Source organism: Etheostoma spectabile, chromosome 4 (genome assembly GCF_008692095.1).
Source record: "Etheostoma spectabile isolate EspeVRDwgs_2016 chromosome 4, UIUC_Espe_1.0, whole genome shotgun sequence".
NCBI classification, from domain to species: Eukaryota; Metazoa; Chordata; class Actinopteri; order Perciformes; family Percidae; genus Etheostoma; species Etheostoma spectabile.
The window spans coordinates 22,887,007-22,915,005 of NC_045736.1; the positions used below are offsets into that span (position 1 = coordinate 22,887,007).

At 39.3% G+C, this 27,999-nt stretch overlaps 1 protein-coding gene and 1 long non-coding RNA gene across 5 annotated transcripts in view; one reads left to right on the forward strand and one right to left on the reverse strand.

Moving 5' to 3' along the window:
- dlgap4b (discs, large (Drosophila) homolog-associated protein 4b) overlaps positions 1-27,999 on the forward strand; it is a 126,266-nt gene that overhangs the window by 81,811 nt on the left and 16,456 nt on the right. For 2 of the 4 annotated variants that reach the window (XM_032513471.1, XM_032513470.1), the window contains exons 3-7: positions 642-690; positions 18,537-19,807; positions 19,894-20,108; positions 22,761-22,911; positions 24,360-24,615. In XM_032513471.1, coding sequence (XP_032369362.1) covers positions 18,611-19,807; positions 19,894-20,108; positions 22,761-22,911; positions 24,360-24,615 — 1,819 coding nt within the window. In that variant the 5' untranslated portion in view covers positions 642-690; positions 18,537-18,610. Of the gene's footprint in view, positions 1-641; positions 691-18,536; positions 19,808-19,893; positions 20,109-21,872; positions 21,975-22,760; positions 22,912-24,359; positions 24,616-25,010; positions 25,164-27,999 lie in introns of those variants that run through there. The other 2 variants (XM_032513473.1, XM_032513472.1) reach the window with 2 other exon arrangements.
- Positions 11,854-27,974, reverse strand: LOC116687830 (uncharacterized). Its single transcript, XR_004331639.1, has 6 exons — positions 27,829-27,974; positions 25,061-25,147; positions 22,707-22,923; positions 22,533-22,607; positions 12,536-12,624; positions 11,854-12,010 (listed from the first exon to the last, which is right to left on the reverse strand). It is a non-coding gene; the product is annotated as an uncharacterized LOC116687830 (long non-coding RNA).

A 27,999-nucleotide genomic window follows, 5' to 3' on the forward strand; every position in this document is an offset into this window, starting at 1 on the left:
GGTGGATTGCACACTTACCATGCAAAAATATATAACAAACAAGCATATACTCACACACAAATAAATACTGAAGATGTCTAAAGACACACCGACACACACATACAGTCTTGTGTCCGAGCACTGATTTAACTCTTCCGTGTGGACTCTGTAGTGTTATCGGACACATGGTAAGTGTACGACTGACAGAGAAGAGCCCTGATCTAACATTGTCATAGCTCCTGTAACACTCTTGGTGTTATAAAAGCGACTGGAATAAGAATGAGTAGGAGACTGCTGTGATTGAAATGTGCTAAAGCGAGTCTGTGCCTTTGTACTATCCTCCAAGGTGTGGAAGAGGAGGAAGAGACAGAGAAAGTGGGACAGAGAAGTGTAAAGTAGACAACAAGATGAAGCTGCTTGCTGATACTTTGCTGGCCTGAGCCTAAACACAAGTTGCCCTCAAGCACTGGTTCCCAATCTGATCATTTTAACCCAATTTGCAATGCTGCATGGCAAAGCCTCACCCTCAGCTATGTGTGGGTGTGTGTCTGTAGCAAAAGATGCTCAGGTTTTCCTTTTGGTTAACAAGTAAAGTATGACACGCTTGTACGGGTTTGTAACACACACAGATGCTGACACAGTTTTCCTCGTATCTTTTTCAGGAATCCTTCTCCAATTCAGATCGAGGCTTCTGAGAAATGAGCTGCAGATGTAAGTCCTTTGCCTGACCTCAGCACTCAACTGTGATGTTGCTTTTAAATTAATTGAACCGACTGAAACACTCATGCAATCACAGTGCCGTAGCCTTGGACCCTTAACCTTTAACTCTGTGCCCCTCGCTAACCATCAGGGACAGGAATCACCACTGACTTTGTTTATTAGCATCCATCCATCCATCCATCTTCATCCGCTTATCCGCTTTGTTTATTAGCAGTTAATTGCTATTCCCTCCAAACACACTATAATCAAAGGACAACTCACTGAAGGACAAGCTAGTCAAATTCAGATTTCAAACACAACCATTCCTTCAGTATTATGAGACAAAGTTTCTATTTCTGATTTCAGTTTGTCATCCCCAGCACAAGGAAGGCTTAAGGCACTATTAATAATGGATGAGGATGTGAGACTTTCCTGCAGGTTTTTTAGAAGCTTCTGTGCATGTATTTAAAACCCAGCAGGAACGGCTCTCTGTGCAACTGGAAACCTGGCTTTCAAGCAGTTCTCAAGGCAGGCTCGTCGGTCAGTGTGGCTTACAGCAAAGATAAGAAGCTGCAGCTTTCAGAGAATCACTGGGGTTAAGATTGTGGGATGTTAGGAACAAGTGTTCAGGAATTTTATAGTGCTTTCACATACAGTAATATGACATTACAGTGGGGGTCAACATTTTGGGCACCCCAGGTAAAAAAAATTATTATTGTGCATAAAAAAGCCAAGAAAAGATGGAAAAATCTCCAAAAGGCATCAAATGACAGATTAGACATTCGTATAATATGAAACAAAAAGTTAGATTTTATTTCCATCATTTACACTTTCAAAAAAACAAAAAAATGTCGTCTGCAAAAGTTTGGGCACCCTGCAAAGTTAATACCTTGTACTGCCCCCTTTGGCAAGTATCACAGCTTGTAAACACTTCTTGTAGCCAGCCAAGATTCTTTCAATTCTTGTTTGAGGTATCTTCGCCCATTCTTCCTTCCAAAAGTCTTCCAGTTCTTTGAGATTTCTGGGCTGTCTGTCACGCACTCCTCTTTTAAGGTCTATCCATAGATTTTAAATAAGGTTGAGGTCAGGAGATTGTGAAGGCCATGGCAAAACCTTCAGTTTATGCCTCTTGTTGCAATCCATCGTGGATTTTTAGGTGTGTTTAGGATCATTATCCATTTGTAGAAGCCATCCTCTCTTTAACTTCAGCTTTTTCACAGATGGCATCAAGTTAGCGTCCAAAATTTGCTGAAATTTTATTGAACCCATTTTTCCTTCTACTCGTGAAATGTTCCCTGTGCCACTGGCTGCAATACAACCCCAAGGCATGATTGATTCACCCTCATGCTTAAGATTTGGGCAGAGGTTCTTTTCCTTAAATTCTGTGCCCTTTCTTCTCCTAAATGTACCTTTGCTCATTCCGGCCAAAAAAATCGATTTTAACCTCATCGGTCCACAGAAAGTGTTTCCACAATGCATCAGGCTTGTCTATATGTTCATTTGCAAACTTCACACGCTGATTTTTGTGGTGAGGACGTAGAAGAGGTTTTCTTCTGATGACTCTTCCATGAAGACCATATTGTACAAGTATCTCTTTATAGTGGAATGGTGTAGCACAACTCCAGTGTCTCCCAGGTCTTTCTGGATGGATTGTGCAGTCAAACGTGGCTTTTGACTTGCTTTGCTCACAATCCTGTGAGTTGTTCTGTCTGAGATTTTTCTTGGTCTTCCAGAACTTGCTTTAACTTCCACTGTTCCTGATGATTGATAATTACATTCCGAACAGAGGCTATTGGCATCTGAAAACGCTTTGCTATCTTCTAATAGCCTTCTCCTGCTTTGTGAGCGTCAACTATTTTCAGTTTCAGTTTTCTAGACAACTGCTTAGAAGAAGCCATGTTGTTGATTGTTGGGGCAAGGTCAGATGAGTCGGGGCATTTAAAACCTAAGATTGACATCACCTGGTTTTTCCAGACGATGATTGAGAACAATCCATGACACGGTCAGGTGTCAGCTTTCCAAAGGGAGGTTAGCATGCTGTAAACTCTGCAGGGTGCCCAAATGTTTGCAGACACCATTTTTTTGTTTTCTGTTATTTTGAAAGTGTAAATGATGGACATAAAATCTAACTTTTTGTGACATATTATACAAATGTCTAATCTGTCATTTGATGCCTTTTGGAGATTTTTCCATCTTTTCTTGCCTTCTTTATGCCCATTAATACAACTTTTTTCCTGGGGGACCCAAATTTTTGAGCCCTACAGTACATTATTTGACATGGTGAGTGTGTCTCCTAACTTTCCTATTTACATAAGTAGCAGACGCAGAGCATAACATGAGCGTCATCTGGAGTTTCAATGAGTCCAATATTCACTGTCAACCTGTTTTGGTCTCCCCTTACTCTGAGGGAAATGTCTGACTCTTTAGGTGGTTACAGCTCCACTATGTTCACCAGCTAGTTGCTTACTGTATATGTCTGCTGTTAAGTGCTGGGCATGTAGCGTTCAGTAGGTTTATCAGAGCTTATTTGCTGAAAAGAATTGAGACTGAATCAAACCTGTAAAACCAAAATATGTACCGTAAAGTTGCTAAAACGTTATTTAGAACTGAGGACAATTTGGCTTACATAATTATTTCTTAAACAAATTAAAAGATTGGCCTTTCAGAAATAATATTTCAGTTAGTTACCAATGCCAATCCACTTGTTGTTGTTGTCTACTGGATCAACCTGCCTTTTTCAGACACTCATGTAGAACATTCTTGTTTTGTAGATGAAACAGGTTGCAATATTCTTTCAACACTGGTGATTTTTTTCATTTGTTTCAAGAATTTACAATTTATAGGTAGTCACAGAATTGACTTGAGAAGATTTTTAGTCCTGGTGTGGAGTCCTTGTACATTGTAACAACGTAATTACAATAAGAAAATAGGGGGGGACATGATAGTAATATTTCACAGATCATTGAACATTGTGTCCGTAGGATTATGTTATGTTTGTTATAGAGGTAGTGAATGTTATTTTTTGTTAGCAGTGAGCACAAGTTATAGAAATCCAAGCCATGAACATGTAGAGCTTCCTTTTGAAAGTGGCTTGGGAGGCCTTATGTATGGCTGTAATTTTAATGGAAATGCGGAACAATATTCATGCTACTGCACCAGTTTCAATTTAAGGATTATATCCACAAACATGACCACTTCTTATATGCGGCCACATATTCAATGTCAAGCCACTGTCCTTCATCAGTTCACAATTCACACACCTATAAATACAATGTTCTGTCTTTGTAGTGTCTCTCAAATATTTGCACCCACACCTCCTATATCACACGTACACTCATGCACTCTGAGGTATGCATTTGCATACAAATATAGTTTTTGACATTCACAAAGGCGCGTACATATGTGCCAGTTTTCTGCAGAAATGGGAATCTGTCTAGCCAGCTATGTTGCTGTGGTTAGGAGATAACAGAAGCCTCCAATTACGGGACTCCCCTCAATCCTTCCCACAAGGCCCCTGATGGGAGTCTCCCTTGTGAGGAGGATGAGAGGGTGTAGCTGACATCACACTCACAATAGGCCATGCTATACGTGTTAAAATAGGATCTGGACGTTGCATTTGACACTGTCTTTTGTACAGTAACCATAGCCAAACTGTGCACCGTAGGTTGATAACTAATTAATCGTACAACTTTCTCTATGGCAGATTAATCTGTGCTTTCCTTTTTAGGTCAAAGTAAGACATGTAGCATTTGCCAGTGAAAAATCAGATCAATAATAGCATTGCAGAGGAAAGACAGAAAGGATACAAATACAATATTGAAACACTGTGATCAAAGCAGAGCTCACTCTGTGAATGAGAATGTAGGTTGGAGAGCAGGGCTGCAAAGGACAGCTGTGATTGATGCATTACTCTCTCTGAGCTATCTGCAGACAAAGAGAGGGAGAATGTGGCAATTTCCCTGAATCACAGTGTACATCTTAATTAGTCTCTTCCCTCCTTCCCTTCTCTCGTTTCTTTATGCACTTGCATTATGAAGTGCTCATCCTGTGCTTTTAAAAAGCCTCTTCTGTGTGCAGAAAGTAGCTGGCAGGGAAACACTTTTTAGTCTGACTAGGATAGCATAGAAGTGCTCTTACTATTCTACGCTTGGAACATAAACTGTGTATCCTTTCTAAACAATAATGAAATGCTTCATTCCATTTGCGGATGCCTTTAATATGCGATGCACAAACATTTATGTTGTTTTACCATTTGTTATTTATGATGTCTAAAAAGCATAGATGAATCGTTGTTTTCCCAGAGATGAGATGAGCTGTTACCTCTGAAATCTGTTTATTGTCAGAAGTTCTAATATACCAGGGTGAAACAAACCGCCTACTCACAATTTAGAAGAAGAAATAACAAAATAAAAAATTACTATGTCAAGGTCAACATCCTCTCTGTCTCCAAAGTCCTATCAGCAAAGAAAATCCACATTCCCTGCTTCAGTGCAGTTTAACAAGCTAATAAGTCTCAGTGGTGATATTAAAACCTCAGTGGGAAGGAAACCACATGGGAGCCAGTTGATTAAGCAGACTTATAATGTAGTGAAACCTACACAGCCTTCAATATACAGTGGCTTGAGAATGTTTACACACCCATGCTAAAGTTGATTAAAAAACGGAATAAAAAAACATCTTTTGGAAATTGATCTTAATGCCTTAATTAAAAAAACTTGGGAAAATCCAACCTTTTAAGGACACCAATTGTCTTTGTGAATGCATAATGTATTCTAAATAAATAAATGTTCTTCCTTAAAATACAGGGGGCATAAAATACATACCCCTATGTTAAATTCCCATAGAAGCAGGCACTATTTTATTTTTAAAGGCCAGTTATTTCATGGATTAGCATCCTGATAAAGTTCCCTTGGCCTTTGGAATTAAAATAGCCCCACACTTTGAACTTTCCATAAGATCATCTCTCAGTGCAAATCAAACCAGCTATTAAGATAACTAAAATCAAACCATGTCAATCTCTAGGTAGGGTGAAGAGTATGTGATGGTATGGGGTTAGTTTAATTCCAACTGGCCTTTAAAAATATGCCTGCCTCTATGAGAATTTAACATAGGGGTGTGTATACGTATGCCCCCTGTAGGTAGAACATTTATTTATTTACAATACAGTATTCATTCATAAAGAACATTGGTGTCCTTAAAAGGTTGGCTTGTCCAAAATTTTTTGAATCAAGGCATTACAATCAATTTCCAAAACATTTTTTTTTTTTAATCAAGTTTAGCATGGGTGTGTAAATCAGATCAGAATCAGAATCAGAAATACTTTATTGATCCCCGAAGGGAAACTCTGTGTTGTAGTTGCACAATATTATAAATAGAGTAGAAATACAAGAAATAAAGAAATATAAGGAATTGGATACGTACGGTATTTACATAAAGGAATGTTATTATACATTATTTACATAATTCACATAATTAAGGATTTGAAAAAACTTAGTAAACTTTCTCAAACCACTGTATGAATCACATTATGTAAAATTACAACAGAACAATAGTCATTTATTTTATTGTTCACAGCTGTTAGTTAGTTGTAAATCCAAAAATTGTTGAGTTGGGTAAAATCTCAGCCCTGGGGTAGTGTGTTAGATTCACAATTCCAAGGGTAGTAGAACATGAGAAGAAAAAAGTAAGAGGCCTCGTGTTTTTTACGTAATGGCAGAATGTACTTTGTTCTGGTTTGTATGGCTCTCATGAGCTAAAGGTATTTTGAAACACCATGCAAAGAACTTGAATGGAGAAATGTAAATATATGCCCCACTAACAGAATGGGGAAAAACAATATTTTACTCCTCACATCATGGCCAGGTACTTTTACAATAAATGTAATATTTAACAATCAAAAGAAAAAACACAACTGTCATTGACAGTCTGAACAATGAAACTGAGGAGAAGATTTTTCTAGGTTTGATACTGAACCACAAAAACACCAATCACAGTATTTTATGGTGTCTGAAAGCTGTGTGGTGAATACTTCAGCTACAACAATAATACTGCAGAACCACAGACTCTGGAAAAGTGCACGTAAACTAGCCAGACTACATGTAGTATAATATATTCCATGAGAGCTGAGGGCTGTAGCTTACGTCTCCTAAATGTCAGTGCTCTGTGTGATATGAAATCATATATACACACCATGTCTGCCTATCCAGCTGGCTTTATGACCATTGTCATGGCAACAACTCATCCTTGTTCCGTTGACTGGTTGACAGACAGCCATTAGAGTATTATTTTGACATCATGTGGGGGATTGTGGGGGACTGTGAGGCATGAATGCACGGTTGACCCACTTGGCATCCAGGGGGGACCCTTGTCCTTTCTCCCCCATCACACGATCACCCCTCACATCTCAACAGGAAGTGACTTGACTTTTCACCATTTCCTTTCTCAGAAGGAAGTCTCATTGCACTGCTTCTGCTTCCTTTGTGTGTGCGTGCGTGCGTGCGTGCGTGCATGCGTGCATGCGTGCCTGCTTGTGTGTGTGTGTGTGTGTGTGTTGTGTGTGTGTGTGTGTGTGTGTGTGTGTGTGGTGTGTGTGTGTGTGTGTGTGTGTTTGTGTGTGTGTGATGGAGGGCGTTTCAAGGAATGTCAAGGCTGTGTGGATGTGTGGACCAGCTATTGTGTGTGAGGTCAAGGGCATTTTGAAGTGGGTGAGGTTTAAGGCTTATCCTGGTGGGATTTGTGTGTGCTGTGGGTGGCTGCTCGTAGCCCATGCACATACAATGCAACATCTCACAGACCACACAGGACCTCATTGAGCTGAAGTTTAGGAATAGGATTTGAGAGGTTTCAGGTCTTACCAAAGTTTACTCAATATAAAAAAACATCATCCTCTTCATACCCCTTCATTTAACTTTTGTCTTGTATTTTGGAGGTCAACCTCAGTTCAATGAAGAAAGACTTTCATTTAGAGTGAAGAAATACATGTTTTCCATATGTGAAGACTAGAGTTGAGATTTGGATGATAGGATGTGGAGAAGGATTTGGATTAACACAGTGGAAGGAACCTTGGGCACTGGGTGTGATAAAGAGAGGAGGTGAATGGGGTGCAAGAGGGTTGTATTGGTTCAACAACTCAGCAGCTGAGAGGGGAATAGTTTAAAAGTTTGACAGCAGCAATATGATTGGCTTAGAGAGATTGTGGCAAAACTAGTTTGGTTTAACTCAGAGGGAACGCCCATAGTCAGCAGATAAAGTAGAAGCAGGAGCGACAGAACGAAATTTGTGACTGAATGAGAGCGTAAAGGGAGTCTTTCTGATTGAACTTCCACTAAATTTCACAAAAGACTGAATTCTGCTCTAAAATTCAAATTTTAATGCTCATTGATGTTATCTTTATTGTTTGCAATAGAATGTTATTACGAAGAGTGACTTATTTGATGTGGTGGCTTCAGTATACTAGATCAGGTATTTTAGTCTTTAAAGTGGATCCTTACTGTGTGTGGGTCATGGTGTACTTCTCTGTGTGAGAGCATTGTGTGTTTGAATGATGTCCTTGCATTTGTAAAAAAAAAAAAAAAAAAAACTCAAAAGCCCACAACCCTATCCCCCAACTGTGCCTTGCTATGTGCAGGACCCAGCAAGAGACACCCACTACTATGTCATTCCCAAATAAAAAAATCACTCTCTTAAAAAGTTGTGCTAAACCATGTCTGGTCACCATGTGTCCAGCTTAAAACTGGGTTCAGATTGCTTATATTATCCTTTCCACTGTGGTGCTAATTCAAGAAGCTAATCTCAATAAACAATCGAGTACTGACTGTCAAGTTACCGTTTAAAAACTATAGATGTTTTTCATTTAGTGTTTCACTCTGTTTACATCATCCCTGATCATGCAATATAAAAAAAAACTGTACGATTAGAAATAGAAGTAACAAGGTGAATCCAACTCACTTTGCACCATTATCAGACCTTATTGTTAATCCTCGCAAAGTGACAATAATCTCCGAACCTGAGCCTAAAACAGCACATCATAAGCTTGACTTTACGTTTTTCACTAAAAACATGGTTGGATTAAAACTACCAAAAGTGCAGCAGCTCATTTTGATCAGCGCCCAAACTTTAACTTCCTGGATGAGCAGGAAGAAGACGAGAAGGAGAAGCCATTATATTTAAAGATGTGTTCTGTTCAACAGAATATTTGGTAGGTAATAATCTATTAAAGATCTATAGGCCACCAAAATATCAGCTGCTTTGTTTGATGACTGATTTCCATTACTGTAATTGACTGTGTAATTATTTCTGGTGATTTTGATATTTGTGTTGATAACCCAAATGATAGGAATGCTCAAGAGATTACCACTATCCTTGAAAACTTTGGGCTCTCTCGGTATGTAAAAGAGCTCTTAAAATCTCCAATGTTATGGTCTTTGATGTTGCCCTTTCAGATCATTTCTGTGTTTTGTATGACTGTCAAAGTGGAAATTCACATTAGGTCTGAAAAAATCAAAAAATGATACATTAGTAAACATACAGTAGTAGCGTAGCATATTCTCAGGCAATTGCCATGATACCCTCCTCTCTGTCAACGTCAGTCAATGATCTTCTGGGCAATTTTTATTATAAAATCTTAAATGTTGATGAAATTGCACCAGTTAGAGTTATAGTCACTTCTCCAAAAGACACCGTGGAGGAATAAAAACCAGTGTGTCGGACAGCTGAGCGCATAATGGCTGAAAAATGCAGTAATCAAAAAAGTAATAAAAAAGTAAATCATTCCTGTCTCAGATCAATAACTCAGAGAATAATAACACACTTACTTTGTTTGCCACTGTGGATAAACTTACCAAACTACAAGTATCAATTCTTCCTGATTAACGCATGCAATTACTTTGCTTCTTTTTTTACTGAAAAATCTAAAGATCCTCACTTAAGATAAATAATATGTCTCTCAGCAATTCTAGAACTAATCTGGTAAAGATGACTGATTTTGAAGTAGCAAATTGAAAAACCTTTACACCTTATATTCTTCACGTGCTTCCTTGATTCACTGCCCTCTTTTTTTAAATTCATTTTTAGTTGCCTGGTAACAGAGGCCTCACAGCTAGTAAACAGCTCACTGATTTCAGGGGGCTTCCCCAAAGCCCTAAAAACTGCAGTGATCAAGCAAATTAAAAAAGAAAAACGCTAATCTGGATTTATCTGTACTAAACAACTACAGGCCCATATCAAATTTTCCATTTATTAGTACAATTATTGACAAGTTTTCTTTAAACAACTCAGAAACTGGGTGCCTCCCTAGGGGAGGTTTTTCCAGGCAGGTCCAGCTGGGAGGAGGCCTCAGGGAAGACCCAGGACTAGGTGGATAGATTACATCTCCAACCTGGCCTCGGGATCCCCCAGTCGGAGCTGGTTGATGTGGCTCGGGAAAGGGAAGTTTGGGGTCCCCTACTGGAGCTGCTGCCCCCGCGACCCACTACCGGATAAGCGGATGAAGATGGATGGATGGATGGAACTCAGCAACTTTCTGGCAATTAACAACTATGTTGATATTTTCCAGTCTGGATTTAGGCCCCACCACAGTACCAAGACTGCTCTTGTGAAGGTTTTTTTAATTGGGTCAAATCCTACCTTCAAGACAGAAACCATTTTGTATCAATTGGTAGCTGTACATCAGAGTATTTCCCAACAAGTGGAGTGTGGAGTTTCAATCCACAAGGGTCTATTTCTCAGTCTACTGTAATTTAATCTTTACAAGTTTGCGTTGAAGTTTTACAAAAACGTAAGGTTTTACATACATGTACGCAGATGACATCCGCTTATCCATTGTTTATCGATAAATCACTGAACAGTTTATGTCCAAGATATTTAACAAATCTCCTGATCCTAACCTCACTGACCTCCTAGGTCAGCTGTTTTTACATTACTCGCTGTTCCCAGAGTCAAAACTAAACATGCCAAAGCTGCCTTTAGTTTCTATGCTGCTCAAATGTGCAAAAATATGAGCCAAATACTTATTATTATTGATTTTAATTAATCTTCTTTTTATTTTGTCTGTGCAATTGATTGTTTCTTTTGTTTTTGTTTTATTTTGATTTACTCTGTGTAATCTGTAAAGCACATTGGGTTGCCTTTGGGCATGAAATGTGCCATATCAATACAATTGCCTTGCCTTGCCTACTCTTGGTTATTGCAGAATAAATACTTAATTGAAAGGGTCACATTTATTTCAGGTCAATTCAGTTGCATACAATACCCCTAACAACAAAGCATATATGTACATGTAAATAGTTATTAGTTGCTGTAATCAAATCTACTGTGTATACCCTCCTTGAACATTGTTTAAGGCAAAATACCAAATCCACATTCCTCATTTTGTGCAAAAATGCGTTCCAAAATTCTGCTGAAGCTAATATGAGGTTTTAATAGTCTGAATTATCTCTCCTCCAGCTCAGCAAGAAAACACTGTCTGTGGGGAAACACAAAGAGGGAATTTCATGCTCTGTGACTTTGGAAGATACCCACTTGATTTGACTGGCTCATGCTTTTAAATACTTGAAATGCTTGGAAATGTATTTGTTATGGATTTTGTTCCCCAATTCTTACATGGGAGTCATAAAGGGATCATTTTATGGCCGGTATGAAAAGGAGGAATGATTCAGATGAAAAATAATGACCATACTTTATAGACATGTGAGTATTGTATTAGGACAGACTTGAAAATATGTAAATCCTTTAAAGTTCTACTGCTTTTGAAACCTTTCTGAACATTGTATACTGTGGGCATGATATTTATCTGTGACTATTGTGGAGATAAATGGAAAAATATAATATCTGATCATTGACCTCAGCCATATATATTTTATTTTATTGACCTCTTGTCTCTTGACTTTCTCCCCTCCAGGTAGATTAGAGGTCAGAAACAGTGATAGAATAGCAACTGTAAAACTGTGCCCACAAATCAGTTCATATATCTTCAGAGACAAACGTTTATCAATACACAGCCTTGAAGTTTCTAACCCCTGTCAACATTTTACAATGACCACAACTACAAATTCATGAATACTCTGTACACTAGAAGAGCTTTATTTCTTAAATGCAAAACACTCTCAAGATCTCCAGGTGACTCCTAAATGTATCACTGTTTTTCATACTAGGCTTTTCTCATCCAGAAAAAATCCATACCCATTTAATGTACTCACTTCACACACAGACAAATAGTTTTTGAGGTCATGGAAAGTTCCATCACCATCATAAGCAATGAAGTGGTGCCACTGTCTTTCGCTGACTTCCTTTCTGGCTCACAGTCTTCAGAGATGGGCTAAAATGAGTGGGTCATCTATCACAGCAGAGGGGAGAGCGGTAAATTTATAGCTGTGAAAATAGGCCAGAGCACAGCACTGATGGAATAGATAGAGTGTAATTAGGACAAGGTTAGCATGCTCCACACACAAGCATGCATGCGTACCCATATACACTATTATTAATTATGTGACGCACATACATACATACAAGTGACTGTGTGTGTGTGTGTGTGTGTGTGTGTGTGTGTGTGTGTGTGTGTGTGTGTGTGTGTGTGTGTGTGTGTGTGTGTGTGTGTGTGTGTGTGTGTCTTTGCTCGCAAACACTCAGAGGCACTCAGTGACTGAGAAATTATTCAATTACAGTACATTCACTTGAACAGAGCGCCATAACTTATATCAAAACAAATCTCTCAATCAGTCGCGGGCAATTATTTTGCACATGCATATGCCTCACATAATCACACTCATTTACACCCTCACACCTTTTCTGGGATAAACACATGCATTCAACACTCACACACTTCCTATATGCAAAAAGACAGAACTCTCTTAACACTAACCTCTCTTGCTCTTCCTGCTCGATGCCATGTTTCTCCCTACTTGCTGATTTCTGTTTCTCATCTTCCTTTGCATCTTCAAATTTCTTCACCTTCTCCCCAATGCTCAGTTTACAAAACATTTACTCATTTTCACACTTTCTCAGTCCTGTTAGATTGCTTTCATTTTCACTGCTGTCAAAACCCACACCTTTCTCCCCATAGCTCTTCCCTCACTTCCTTCTGTCCCTTCCTCCTCACCAGCAGCCTGTAAGCATCTGCCTCCCTTGTTACATGTAACGCACACACTGCCTTTAGACACAGCACACTAACACACACACACAGAGCTGCCCCCTGTCTATAGAGCAGTGCTGTAAGCCTATAGAGCAGATGGGCTCAGGGCTGACTGACTGAGCTGTGCTCTGACAAACTGCTTCTCCGTACAGTGTTGCTCAGATGAGGGGATGATGTCTTTTGCACGGTCTCTAATCTAAATCTGGCCGCCCACAGATTTGCCAATCTAGAAACTGGCAACCGGTCGAAAAAATCTGGCAACTCAAGGGCTATAACACAGACGGCCAAGAGACGGTTTGATCCAGTATCTAGCAATCAATTTGACTGTTTCCAGGATGGCACAGTTTAGGTCTGTAAATTAAAATATTGGATAAAAACTGTTTCATGGCAGGAAATCTGTTAACTGAGTAAATATTGTTGGAAATAAAATTGATGAAATCTTCATTCAGTGCTATAGGTAAATATTGACAGACAGGACTTTCACACAAGGTTAATAGAGGGAAGCCTGACTGGATAAAGACTGACAGATAGTCCCTAGAATGATGAAGTACCGGGCTATATATATTCAACATGAAAGCCCCATAGGGTTTAAACTTTTTGGCTCTTTAAAGATTAAACATTGATCCCACTATTTTTATTTGGGCACTATTTACATCTTTTTTAATTAATTTCAACAATTTTCATCCCAAAACATTCATCCCTCCGTCTGTACCACTCATGTAATATTTCAATTAAAGACAAAAAAAGGATTTTAAATGTAGAACTTTTACTTGCAACAGTTTGTCTTTACATTAATGTAAAATGTTTCAGATGTGGCAAAATGCCAGGCTCAAAAAATGCTCACCAGATTTATGAGCATCTTTAAAAAAGATATTGGGGCTTCAGAGACAATAGTTTCAGGTGGCTCTAGAACTTTTTTGTTTTTAATCATTAAATATAAGTTGACACCAACACAGACCTTTTCATCACATCTCCATTGCATTCTGTCAGATTTGTAATCCCCACCCCAGATTCCCACATTAAAAATGTTAGAGAGTGATGGAACTTGGCAGAAACAGCTTGTATTGAGTGTGATCGCCCTCTTCTGGTCAGTAGCATGAACTGCCTGGGGCTCTGAGGTTGCGGTGGCTGAGAGAATGAGTAAGGTCATGAATTTGACATGGTGCCAAACGCCCCTTTTCCCACTGGGGCAGCAGATGGCAGCTCCCCAGTGCACAAGGCGGGGAGATGCTACCACCAGACGCTCCAAGCAGGGTGTAAAAACACACAAACACAGAGACATTAACATTCTTGTGTGCACTGTTTTCTATGAGCATTGTCTGTACACAGACTGAGGTGCACTTTTCAATCTGAGCTACTGAATGCAGAAACTTTACCTAAATTATTTACTTGTCTTCCCTGAGTGTAAACATGTCTAACCTACTGTATATTGTTATACTTTGCAGTGATAATGTAGCAGGTTTGAGTTAACTGGCACCAGTGGTTATACATGATCTATACATATTTGATTTTCACATTCTTTTTGCCCTGCTTAATGAAAACCATATAACCTGCAATGATTTTCAGGCATTTTCAGTCACACTGGTGAGATCCAGCTTGTCATATTATTCAACACTTTTATTGATAGGGCATTTTTTTAACCTAGGTGTTTAAAAAAAAAAAAAAGCTGCTGTCTATTTGCCCAGTGGACACATTGAATCTTGCCATTTTTCCAATTTTAACAAAGGGACCAATAGCTTCAGCTTTTTATGAATAATGTTAGAACGCAATATACTGCATATGCTTGCTTATATAACATGCTCTGTCTGTGAAAATATGAACAGCCTTTTTTTTCTATTTTTGGATAGATCTCAAAATTTGTTCTGGAATGTCATGTAGATCTAGATGAAATTAGAAATAATAAGTCAGTAATTCATACTGTATGAATAAGTTCAATAATGTTTTCACAGGATTTGAAGGCAAATTTGGATACTATTACAACATAACACTGGGTATGCCTTTAAGGACCTATGAATCAGCATCTTAATTAGCTCATAATTGCTGCTTTTTTAAAGCCATTAAATAAAAAAAGTCAACCACGTAATAATGTAGAGTCTACAATATATTTTCTGCTAAAAGTCCGTTATTGGAGTACTGGAGATCCAGGTCATTTCTAGGTCATGTCCAATAAATTTAAAAAGTCACACACAAAGTCTCTTATACCTTAATCCTATTAGTGTTACAATTATAATTATCTGCACTTGTTGAGCATTAACCAAATAAAACTAACATTTTGTAAATGTGCTAAAGCGTTCAAAACGTTTGACTGGCAGTGTACAGTTTACAGTCCTGCCTATGTTAATAATGCGACTATCACTGTCATTTCAAGGCGTACTGGTTGACACATTGAGGAGGGTATGCTAAGCTCAGCTGAGTGGCGTGTCACAACGGGACATGAAGTAGTTAGCTAATGTGGTGTAAAAGGATTTAGAGGATTGGACCCTATCAGCAGAGATGGCACTCAGAATGGCTCTGTTAATAACACTAAATGAGTCTGTGCCTGCAGCATGCTAATAATAGTGGCATGAAATCCAGGCATATAATTTATATGGAGATTTTGTTGTTGCAAATACTTAATTGCTAGAAGTGTGTTAAAGTAATGTGTGTGTGTGTGTGTGTGTTGTGTGTGTGTTGTGTGTTGTGTGTGTGTGTGTGTGCACATATCATGTATAGGCAAAGTAACACAATTCATTTAAATGCCTTCTCTGAAACATAATCAACTCACATTGTGCTGTGTAGTGAGCTGACTTATTCACTTATTGTCTGTCTGACAATAACTTGCAATTATCTCATTGTCTCATTGTTTTCCAGGTCTCTGAAGGTGAACTTGTTTACAAATCAGTCTATGTTATAGATTCAAATAGCCTTTTAACAGGAGTACAAAGCAGATTTTTGTTGTTGTTTTTCAGACAGGGCCAGGCTGACATAAAATAAGTTTTTTTGTGGACTGTTTCACATTTGATTTTCAACTTTCAGAAAGCCATTGACTGCAAGGTTGACACTTCAAATAACTTACCAGGAAAAATATAAGTTAGGAAAAAAAGAGCAATACTGTCCCCTTCCTAGATTCTGTTGTTTTGTAGTTCACATTTGTGATATTTTTGCAGTAAGAGTACCTGACCAGAAACAAAGTGGCGAAGTCATGGTTAGAGCGCCGGCCCAAAGGACGTCCTATAGCAAAAATTACAAGTCTGCCATTGTGCAAAGCAGCTGTAATATAAAGCTATGAATTTAAGATGTGTTGGCTTGCCTAGCTGACTTCCTTTGGACAAATTAAGAATAAATGTACCCTGCTGCAGATGAGATTGAGTTTTTAACCACTTCTTCACATCTGCTGGAACTCTGCATGCGCCTTAATGGCAGATATATAAAAAACTATATCAAAAGATTTATCATATCTTTTTTTCTGTCCAATCTAAATCTAATATGCTTGCATGCTATCATACACTAAAACCACTATTTATCAATCTTTGATAGAAATGTGTGGTATAGCGTTATTAAATATCCACTGAACCATGTATGGAATGATCTGAATATTAGACATTTGAGTTATTAGGGATGATTTATATATGTCATTCAGCTTCAGCTGCCAAGACTATAATAAAACATTAGATTTGTGATTGCTAGGAAAATAAATGGACCAGAATTCTTTCACATGCTGTAGTAAAAGAAATATTTTTTGGGGGGATTTCACAAAACCTGTAAGGCAAGGCAAGGCGAGGCAGCTTTATTTGTATAGCACATTTCAGCAACAGGGCAATTCAAAGTGCTTTACACAAAATCAGTAAAACAGATAAAACACAATTATCCTCAAAAAAAATTTTAGTGCTACCTTTTGTGATCACCCTAAGTGTCACTACCCTTCACGAATCTATTTTTAGAGACGTTACCTTTCATCTCTTTGGACTCTTGTTCACACTAATAGAGATGTAGACCCAAAGCAGAACAGTAGTCTATTAAACTGCATTCCCTTAACAACACCAACAGAGATAAGGAAGCGGCATGCATACTGTTGAGTTTTGAATAGACTTTCAATAACAGTATTTGCATTGGCAGGCTGGGTTTCTTTAGTCTAGCAGGAGTGGAAAAAATAAATCACAAATTAATTTACTTTACTTCATTCATACATACAGAGTAGAAAGAGTTTTTCTTAAATGTAAGCATTCTTTTGCTCAAAATGTAAGCATGAAAGAAACCAGATTGAATGGCAGCTCCCTGGCATTCTTTTACAAACAAATTCAATTTTCTTTGTTAGTGATTATTTCACACTGCATTAGGAGCCATCATGAATATACTGTACATGTTAATGCGTAAATACCATAAAAGTCTGTATCACCTTGGCTTTTATCATCTTTCATTTTCCATGAATAAAATATCATCCTTACCAGGCAGGGCATTGGCACAGCTTGGTTAGTAGGACAAGGAGGTGGAGCTGCCAACTCCTGTAACCCACCCCATGCTGGTCAAATCCTCTTTACTGGTTTCACTATAACAGTCTGCCCGCCATCCTTGGCTCGCCGTGCAATGATAGGACAGGAGCTTGGTGACCAGTGCCAGGGATACCCACTGGAGGTGGGAGGATGATAGAGAATGAAGAGTGGGGAAGAGAGAGAAAGGGAAACAGATGGAATAATGGGCAGAGAAAGGGTCCTCCCAGAGATTTGGTTGTTCTGTATGCAGCCCGACCAATAAAGGATTTTTATGGCCAATACCAATACAAATCTTTGGTTATTTAAAAATCTGATATTCCGATATATTGGCAGATATATGTATTTTTTTAAATCCTGAAACTTAAAGACAACAAAAACACAATAACAAAAAAAAAACAGTTTTGCCAACAGGAACGTTGTAGAGTGCCCTATGGTGGGCAAGCTTTCCAACGCCAACACTCATAACATTGTTGACCATCCGTTTTTATTTTATTTTTTAAATATTAATTTATCAGAATCCAATATTTGTCGTAATAAATTATTCTGAAGAATGAACTTTGTTTTAAAAATATTCCAAAAGTTCAGGAAATGCCTAATAACAGTCGGGCTCTAGTTCTGTATCACAACTAAACTGTAGGATATGCTGAGAGGCAGCAGGCCTATTACTTAGACTTTCTTTTAACTTTTTTGCTGTTGTCTTTTATGAACGGGCACAGGATTCAATATCCAGTGCTACACCAACACAATTTAATTTGTTGATTGGTGCACATGAATGAAAATGTTTGTGCTGTGTGAATTAATGTTCTTCTAATCTTTTTCAGAATGTAATTAGACCGAAAATATGAGATATTTGTTTACTGACTGCTGGCATATACTGTAGCCCCACAAAGCTGTGGCGGTGTTTGGAGTTACAGATGACTGCCAGCTATTGTTATTTTTCCAATAATGTATGCCGTGACCCACTGTCTACAGCTCAACATTGTTCCACACATTGTTTTTCCATCCACTTGCAACATTTGAACACAGATGTTCACTGTGGGAGGCAATGGAAAGCTGGCTCATTCACAACACAGCATTCACTCACAGCTACAGTTTGCAGTCTGGTTTGGCACATAAGTGGGCGTGTTTGCGTGGCTGAGCAGATAGGCAGATAGTGCCCATGAGTGTTTCTTACACTACTATTTTGTTCACTAGTATAGTAATCAGTTCTAAACTTCTCTTTTGTGTTGTGTCTTTCTCTCCTGTTTTTATCTGTTTTCTAGGAATCACCTTCACGGTCATCAGTCATCTCTACTTGGCCTGGGGGTCTTCTAGAAGGTCGGACCTCCTTGCCACCATGAAAGGGTTGGGGACCAACCGTAACAGACACCCGCCTGACTCCTGTGAACCTTCCTCAGGCCATCCAGAGGCCCTCTACTCTCAGAAGACCAGCACCATCCCACGCAGCCCTTACCTGCTAAGCCCCACAATGGAACACTATGGCACCATGGACCCCCACCTCTATCCTTCAGCCAACCCAGGCTCCCTTCCACCAGACTGCATGCTGCCCCTCAACAATCAGCTGTCCAACAGCAGCACCTTCCCCAGGATTCACTACAACTCCTACGACCAGTCTGACTTCTCCCCACCTGGAGACAGCATCGGGGGGATAAGTACAGGGACCATGGGCACGTCCATGTCAATGGGCATGGGCATGGGCATGGGCATGGCAGGGCTGAGTGGACGAACACCTATGATTACGAGTGGCTCAGCAACTATATCACATCATATGACCAAGAACCAGGCACCATCCAGTCTGCTGGAGTTTGATAAGCAGCTACCTGGAGGCCGTGATGGATTCAGCACATTGCAGTTTCATCGAACGTCTGCTGTTGCTGCCGACAAGCAGCGCACAGACAGTCCTGGTCGTATCCGTTACATGCTGCACTCAGTACAGAAGCTCTTTGCAAAGTCCCAGTCACTGGAGAGCCACAACATGAAAGGAAATGTCAATGGACGCTCCACTGGTAGTGGTGGAGGCTCATCTGGCACTGAAGACGGAGGGAAGCAGAATCGCAGAGCTAAAAGTAAAGATCGGGGTACAAAAGCAGAGGCAACTGCCAAGCGACGACCACGCTCCAACATGTCAGGTTATTGGAGTTCAGATGATTTGGACAGCAGTGATTTAAGCAGCTACCATAACACCATGGCCATGATGACTCTGGGGCGTCCAACTGGCCATGACAGCCAAGGGGGCCAGACCAGATACATACACAGTGGCTACAACACTATCAGCTCCTCCAAAAGCAGCAATGACATGAAGTATCAAGCAAATACTGGGCCTGTGGGTGGAGTAGGTGATAGACTAGGTGGAGCAGGAAGAATGGTAATAAATGATAATGACTATATGAAAGGAGGGTCCTGGTCCACAATGACAATGGGTCAGCCGAGACAGGTGATCCAGAAGGGCTCTGCTACTCTGGACAGATCCCTGCTCAAGTCCAAATCCTGCCAGCCTGAACTAACCTGCAACTACCTACAGGTTGGACGAAGGGTGAGTAGGCCTGAAGTGAATATAGCAATAAAAAAATGACATTGATAGTAAAAAGACTAATTATATCCACTTAACGCTGTCTTTAGGGTGATTGGAGTAGCACATTAGGCCGCAGCGGGGGTGCCAATGAAATTCCATGTCGGCGGATGCGAAGTGGTAGCTATGTGAAGGCCATGGGAGACATGGAGGACAGCGACGACTCAGAGGGAAGCCCCAAACCCTCGCCAAAAACCACCGCTCGTCGCCAGAGCTACCTCAGGGCTACGCAGCAGTCTCTGAGCGACCAGCTACCCCAACGCAAGTAAGACTACAGACTGAGACACATTGCTGTGCTTTATTATGCATATTAGTATTCAACAGGAGGGTAAACAACCTTGTGTTAAAGGTACAATGTGTGATTCAAAGATAAACCAAAGTAGCCAATGATAAAGATTGGGAACATTGGTTTGCAACCTATTATCAAGCAATTAACATCAGACTTTTATGAATCTGAGAGATTAATGTTTTCTTACGCTGTTAAAAGTTTGTTTACATCATTATGGTTTGAAAGAACAGCTATAAAACAAGCCAATAATGATAATATATTTCAGTAATGGTCAGTTGATAAATTCACAAATATTTAATTGTTTTCTATATAACTTAAAGGCCTGATAACCTCTATGTGAATATACTTTAAAAAAGTGCCTTTTAAAAATGGGTGGCCACAAAAACTGTTGATTTTCAGAGTCTACCCAGATGCTCCTAAGAACACAGTTAAAAACATTGATTGGCACAACCTCTCAACAATCAAAAGAAAATACATAAGCCAATATGTTTATACAGAGGGGAAACTACCCAGCCTTACCATAACAGTATGGAGGAAAATACAAATGCATACAACATGCACACGCAAATACACACAGTCCACGCTGCGCTTACTCACGCATAGAATGAAGTGGTGTCAGACTCCCTGTTGTCCCCCACATGCCAGCCTTACTACCATTCTACCTTATCATCCTACTACCTACATCAGCTGTTACCTTCCTTTTGTTGGACCCACAAAGCCATATAGCTAAAAGGATACAGACCACATTAGGTAGTTTACACTGACTTTTGTTTTCAATCAACCAGTAAATCTCTCTTCGACTGATGGCATCACGCCTCACTTGTCTTAAAATTACATGCTTTCTGAAGCAGACATATTGTACAATATGTGATGAAGACGCAGTGGGACATAGCTGAGTTGACTGTACCTTTTTGTAAAATGACAGAAATGCCTTCACATTCTTTTATTTGTATCTAAGGCAATGATCAGCAAATGTAAGCAATACAAAACTGTCATGTTTTGTGATGTCTACTCAGATTTCAGAGCTCAAAGTATTTTGCACATTTGCAGAGCAATCACATTGTCCTTAAGTTGCAAAAGGTTTTGTCAGCAGTTTCATCTGCTGTCAAACATAAAATAGTTTCTATCTAAAATAACTGTCTGCAGGGATTTTTTTATAAAGACAAAACTCTTTTAATTTATTAATCAATATATTTTTGTCTTTTGTCTTAGATGTTTTTAGAGTTTGTACAGTTAGTATTGGTAAATTGAACTACGCTTTAAATTTTCAGTAGGACAAATGTATATTATAATTGACTTTTGATATTAACCAAGGTAGCTCTAGATATTGAAAATGTCAAGACATTTGTCACAATACCTTATATAAAACAGATCATATTTTAGTTGTCAATGTGGTCCTTAAATTTGGAGCTTGCAGTTTCAAAATATCAGTGCACTGTATATGCAAACACTTTCACAGTGGTTATATTTCTGGTTGGATCAGAGATCGAGTGTTGATGTAAGACTATTCAACCAAAAGAAGCAGACATCATCCTGAGAAACCTAGTCAGGGGCCTTCTTGAACTATATACCTCCACATAAATTCAATATTTCAGATCCCTTTAAAGTCTATGTTTACAAATTTAAGGATTTATTCTTCCCTTAAGCATGCTTGAATGTCTAACCCTACTCCCCCTGCCAATGCCTGACCAATCAACCCCACTCTCTTCCAATCTGCTCCACCCTGATTGGCGTGAGCAGCAGAACTCTGGATTACACCTTGTTGCAAGGGGAGCTAGATGCCTTGTGGTCTCCACTCCACAGTGTGCCCTCTCTGCACCAGCTGGGCAGGTCAATGAGCAGGTCAGTGACAGGTCCATAAGCCACATCCTAGGAGTGTGGTGCAAAACGCTTTTGTTAATTGACAATCAATGACTTTGCACTGCCGCACTGCAATGCCTGTAAAGTCAGTGGCAACTCCAAATGCCAAATTCATGCCCTGCTGCCAACAACTGCCAACCTCCCTTAAGCCTATAAATACCATCTGCCTGGTGCTTTTAGGTGAAAAGTAGCTGAGCTTGACACTATTCGAATGGGGGAATAAGGGGACAACTGTGTCCAAAAACCATGACATGGCAGCTTACTGTCATGTGACTATCACTGTGTGCCAACAAAGAATAATTAAAAACACGACTTTGGAGCTCCTGTTTGATCAAACTTAAAGCTGTTCTTTGTCTTTGGCACCATGATGACACAGAAACCTGTGTACATGTGTCACCTACATCACTGGCTTTGCATGCTCAGATGCTGAAATGACTGATGCCAAAATTAGATTTAAATTTGAGTAGATATTTGTCTTCACGATGACTCATAAATGAATGTGGAAATGAAATAGGTAACTTGAATGACAACCTTATCTACCTTTTATCTCTCTTTCAATTCCTGGTTTTGCTGATCGTTCATTTTCTTCCCTGATCCATGTTCCCTTCTGCCTCCCTGTCATCGTATAACAAATATAGTACTATTATAAACTATTCCATAGTTTCCCTGAATATGTCCGGACATCGCCTTTAATTTCCTCTTTATATTTCATACCCTTAACACATCTCCTTTATCTTGTTTTTCTTCTCATTTTACTTCTCTTTCCAGCTGTCTTCCATCTCTCAGAGAGCTCTCCAATAATCGCAGCCTGGACAACCTGGACTGCATTGGGGGTACAATCTCGTCTTTGCCACGCTGGGATGATGATGACTTCAGCCAGGCCTGCAGCACCTTGGGCAGACGTAGCTGCTTGGGACAGGTCAGTGCTTGTCTGGAAAGGAAAGATAGTGATTGCATTTAATGTGAGCTATCAGAGGCCAAATAATGAATCTGTTCCTCTAGTGTCCGTTTGTGTCTCCTTTTCTCTCATTGGTGAAGCAAAAAATGTTCTAATGAGTTATGAATACATACGCATGTACTTGCTCAAAATTTACACGACTTAGCTCCAAGTAAACACTCTAAGATCCCTTTGTGTGGCTTGAGCCACACAAACTAATTTCAGAAATATAATTTGCATTTTCACAGATACAGCTTGAATGACAGTCATAAAATGAGCTTCCTGTGAACAAAGAATCTCTTTTTTCCAACTGTATTGCATATTAATTTGACAAATGAATGACAACAGTAGTTTTAAGTCTAATTCATCTACTTACATAAGAGCTATTAGCTTGCCACTGACAAGGTCACCAAGATGATGAACAACTACGCAGAGGGGCTGTGATCTTTTTCAATGAACTAGTCAAATGAGGGAGTGCAGGCTATTAGTACAGGTTTACACCCAATCTCTTGAGATGTCACCACATCACAACAAATGTGTCCCATATATGAATGTATTCCTTTAATTTGCATGCATGGCAGCATACCAAACACATTTAATATGCAATACAATGTAGACTTGTTGGGTCAAGTTGTATAATTTTGGAATGCTTTGTAAAATAAATTGTATTCACAATAGGTAGCTAAATCAGAACAACCATACATAGCCTACCATTTTACATGCCTCCAAAATGTGTCTAGGTGTAAATTATGCACTTTGTTTTCTTTTTCTCTGCCTCTTCTGCACTCACCCCCTTAGATGCTTCTGTCACCAATCCGTGAACCATCAAAATAACTTTGCAACACATTTTTAACTCCTACTCAGGCTGTTTCTGTCAATCAACAAAAAACGAAAACCCATGTTCTGCAAAGCTGGTTCTTACTAAAGAAGTAATTAAGAAAAAAAGAACTAAGGAGGCTCAGGAAAAAAAACATGTAGTTGCTGTATAAACACATGTCTCCTGCCTAAGCATTTCTTTTGTTATCTGTACATTTAAAGTTCTTAAATAGCTGGCCATGTAAGAAATGGCAAGAAAAGAAAATGCATTTTACAGATGAATGACAGCCCATCAAGAAACCCAGCATGAAGGGACGCAGGAGGAGTAATATTGGTTTCACTGAGTTGAAAAGCACTGTGCTCTGCACTACTTAGAACTAATTGTATCTTATTGCCACACATTTAAACTTTGACCCTTTTGGTGCCATTTTATTGCATCCTATCAGATGTGTCTCACAAATGGAGACTGCCCTTTACAGAAACCGTCTGCGGGCGGCTGGGTCGTTACTGGTCACCTTCAGCGCTAGAAGAAGTTTCTATCAAAATTATCCCACTCATGCAGTACTGTTCTACTTGCATAACTACTGTCACTGTCTTTGCTAATCTTCCTCCAGCTACGGGACCTGGAAATGAGTCATCATTATGAGGACCGCAGCTCAGAGTCCACATTCAGAGATTCTCGTTCCCACTCTCAGGACAACCCAGAGCCTCTAGATTTGCCCATGCCAACATGCTTCCGATCCCGCAGCCACAGCTATCTGAGAGCCATCCAGGCTGGCTGTTCCCAAGATGATGACACAGCATCCATAGACTCAGGCTGCTCACCGCCTCCAATTGACACCACCGTTCGCACCTACAGCACCAACACTGGTGAGTCACTGGCTGAAAAACAGATGATAAATGTGCTGCAAATTCATTCATTTGACTTCATAAACAATATAAAAGGGGAAAATGGTTTCTTGGTGTTCTTACCATGATGAAGTGTTGTGTGTTGCCAAACTATGGCCTGAATGCTTTCTTTATTATATACACAATATGCATAGTGCATATCTGTTTGGGTTATTTATTTGGTTATTAAACTTTGATGATTTTTGTGAAGTTGTGACACTTTTTCAAGAGCGACTCAAACACATGAGTCATAATCTTTGGATTAATAGGTAATTCCCATATTTAAATGCTCCTTTGTCCTGGGTGGGATACTAGTCCACCAAAGTGCACACACCATAATTTTTTAGCTCAAATGCAGCCTCTTTTGTCCATGCTAGACGGCCTTTCTGCACAGTGGAAGACATGGAAAGAACAGTTTGGCACTTACCTGATAGCCACTGGCTTGGACAGAGCCCCAAAGGAGAAACAGCTTGCAATTTTTCTTCAACGTTTGGAGACAGACAGACAACGCATCCTACCCACACACACAGGTAACAAATTAAAACCAGCCCTTGCACCCTAAAAAGATATCTATCAATTTACTACTTCAAGGACTACCAAAGAAATTCAAATAAAAATTAAACTCACTATCAAGTCAAACTGATCCTAAAAAATGCGATATTGGGCAGTAGAGCTTTGGTTGTCATTGAAATAATTACAGGTCACAGCAGCACAAGAAAAAACACGGGGCAACCTGCTTGTTGCCTTGACGTTATGCTTGGGTTATTACCATTGAGTATCCACAATGTGACGCTCTTTCCCATAGTCTTCTAAACAGACCATAGAGCATGTGCTGCCTTCAGGCTAGTAGAATTGTTTAGTTTCCATTCTGATATTGCTGAAGATCTAACCTAATAGTCTAGATCAGATTTTATTTCTCTGAATTATTTTGATGATATTGTTTTGTTTTATGTTGTGCAATAATAATGCATGTTGATGGTTTAATATTGTGTTTTGACAAAGAGCACTGAGCTTTTTTTGCAACACGTGATAAAAAATAAAACTGTTTCTCCAAAAGTGACTCTATTACAGTATCCACGTTTTTATTTAACTGCGTATCAAAAGCACCGTAATCGTGGATGTAGGCTTTTAAATTAATGGGTTAAATCTATGTTTAAACTGTGCACCGAGGCGCCCCTAAAGGCATCAGTAGACACGCCTCCCTCGGGCTCAGACACAAACAAAGGCAACACAACCCGGCTTTCCTTCTCACAGCCTTGACAGACAGAATGGCAGCTCCGGTGTTTCGGTTTAACTGGTTTTTAAGTTAACTGGTGATAGAGGCAGATGTGGTGTAGGTGTGCCATGAGAAAACTCCGCAGAAAAAGATTACGTAGTAGCTGCAGTGATGCCTGTTTGAAATACTGCAAACGTCAATAAATCGTCAAAATGTTCATGCTGTCATTATTTGTGTCATAATTGTGTTTAAGTGTTGGTAATGACGTTTATTTAACCTTCTGAAGTGTTTGCTGACTCTGCAGATGGAACACAAATAAAGACCGCTGAAATAAGCAGAACAGCGCTCAGTGCGCTCCGATTAACTTGTGTCACAACAAGTACTAGCATCGGTCATAGGCTCATATCGATTCATTTACACTTACAAATACCTAATATTTAACATGGGCAACACAACAGCTGTGTTGTAAAAAATAAAACCAAGTTTCCACACGTCAACATGGTGCACAAATTCAAACTCAATATGCAATGTAAGATCTAGGTCGTGTTAAGGAAATACATTGACTCAATGCTAAACGTCATTACCATTACTTTAAACACAATTATGACACAAATAATGACAGCATGAACATTTTGTCGATTTATTGACGTTTGCAGTATTTCAAACAGGCATCACTGCAGCTACACTACGTTGTGGTCTTCGTTCTGCAACGGCATCACAAGTTAATTTAATAACAGTAGGCCTACTACAACATGGATTACGTGTTGATATCTGTTACATTTCAATACAGCCTGTAAGTAAACATAAGCTACATATGAGGTTTACACCCAGCTGAATGCAGATGTGGCAACATGTGCATCCGCTCAGATTACGTTGTGATACATAGGCATTTATAGGCTGATGTAATTATATTTATGTAGGCTACGATGGGTTATGTTAAGTTGCAACCTTACAATCACGTTCCTTAATGTGCGAATGCCTACTCATTCACCCAGATACAAATGATACCTCTCGCTTATTGAAACGCATATTGCATATAGCACAGTGGGTCGGAGAGAAACGTATTTTTATTGCTCTGGGTGTCTGGCACATATTGTAGAATTGACTTGAAGTGCCGGAGTTCGAGCAAGTGTTGGTTGTAGAAAGTCAATTTATGAATGTCTGAATAGTTGCAACATTATAGTTAGGAAACAATGCAATTTCAGATATGTACAATCCAATTGTTAATAGTTATTTTAAGTTTAGATATCATAATTACAAAAACATTCCAGATAGTGTAATTTAAAATATCCAAAACTTCACTATGCCTTAAATATACATACATCATGCTATGAATGATATCTGAAGTTGAGTTGAGTCAGTAGGCCTATATGAAAAAATCCCATTTCGAAACATAGAAGTGATAGGGTCAAATAAAAACAGATAACATGAAACGTCCCCGCTAACATACATCGACACATTTATCATTCCAACAGTATGCCTATATAATACACCAGTTTGCTTACATTTCAGAAACAGTGCTTTAACGGTGAAGTGTTATAGTCACAAGTCGATCGGGGTGTACCGTGACGTGCAGTAAGAGACACAGTCGCCAGACAACGGATGATAGTTCGTAACGACAACGGCAAGTGTTTGCATAAATGTCTGTCGGGCAGGATTAATGCTCAGCAACTCGTTTTTATCGTAAAGTTCACAAGACACTGACAAATAAATGTGAAATAGAAGGAAAGCGATAATAATGTTTATTTCCTGGTTAGTCGGGAATGGGTCCTGAGAGACCACGCCTACACCACATCTGCCTCTATCACCAGTTAACTCAAAAACCAGTTAAACCGAAACACCGGTAACAGCTAGCATAAGACTATAACTTAAGTCACAGACACCGCTTTGTTGAATAATTTGTCTGAGCCTGACAGCAGGGTAAGTATTTTAACAGTTTTTAACGGATATAGTGCTCAGTGTGTTTCCCGTTAACTTACCCACGTTATCGTTACCTAGTAATAGTAACCTAACTTGATTGTGTGGCGACTGGACGCTCGTTAACCGTTTACCATTACCACAGAAACGTGTTACGCAGGTTACGTTAACTACTTTACTCTGGGTTTGTCGTTAGTTTACATTAGCACATCCGACGGTAAATGACGTGAAAG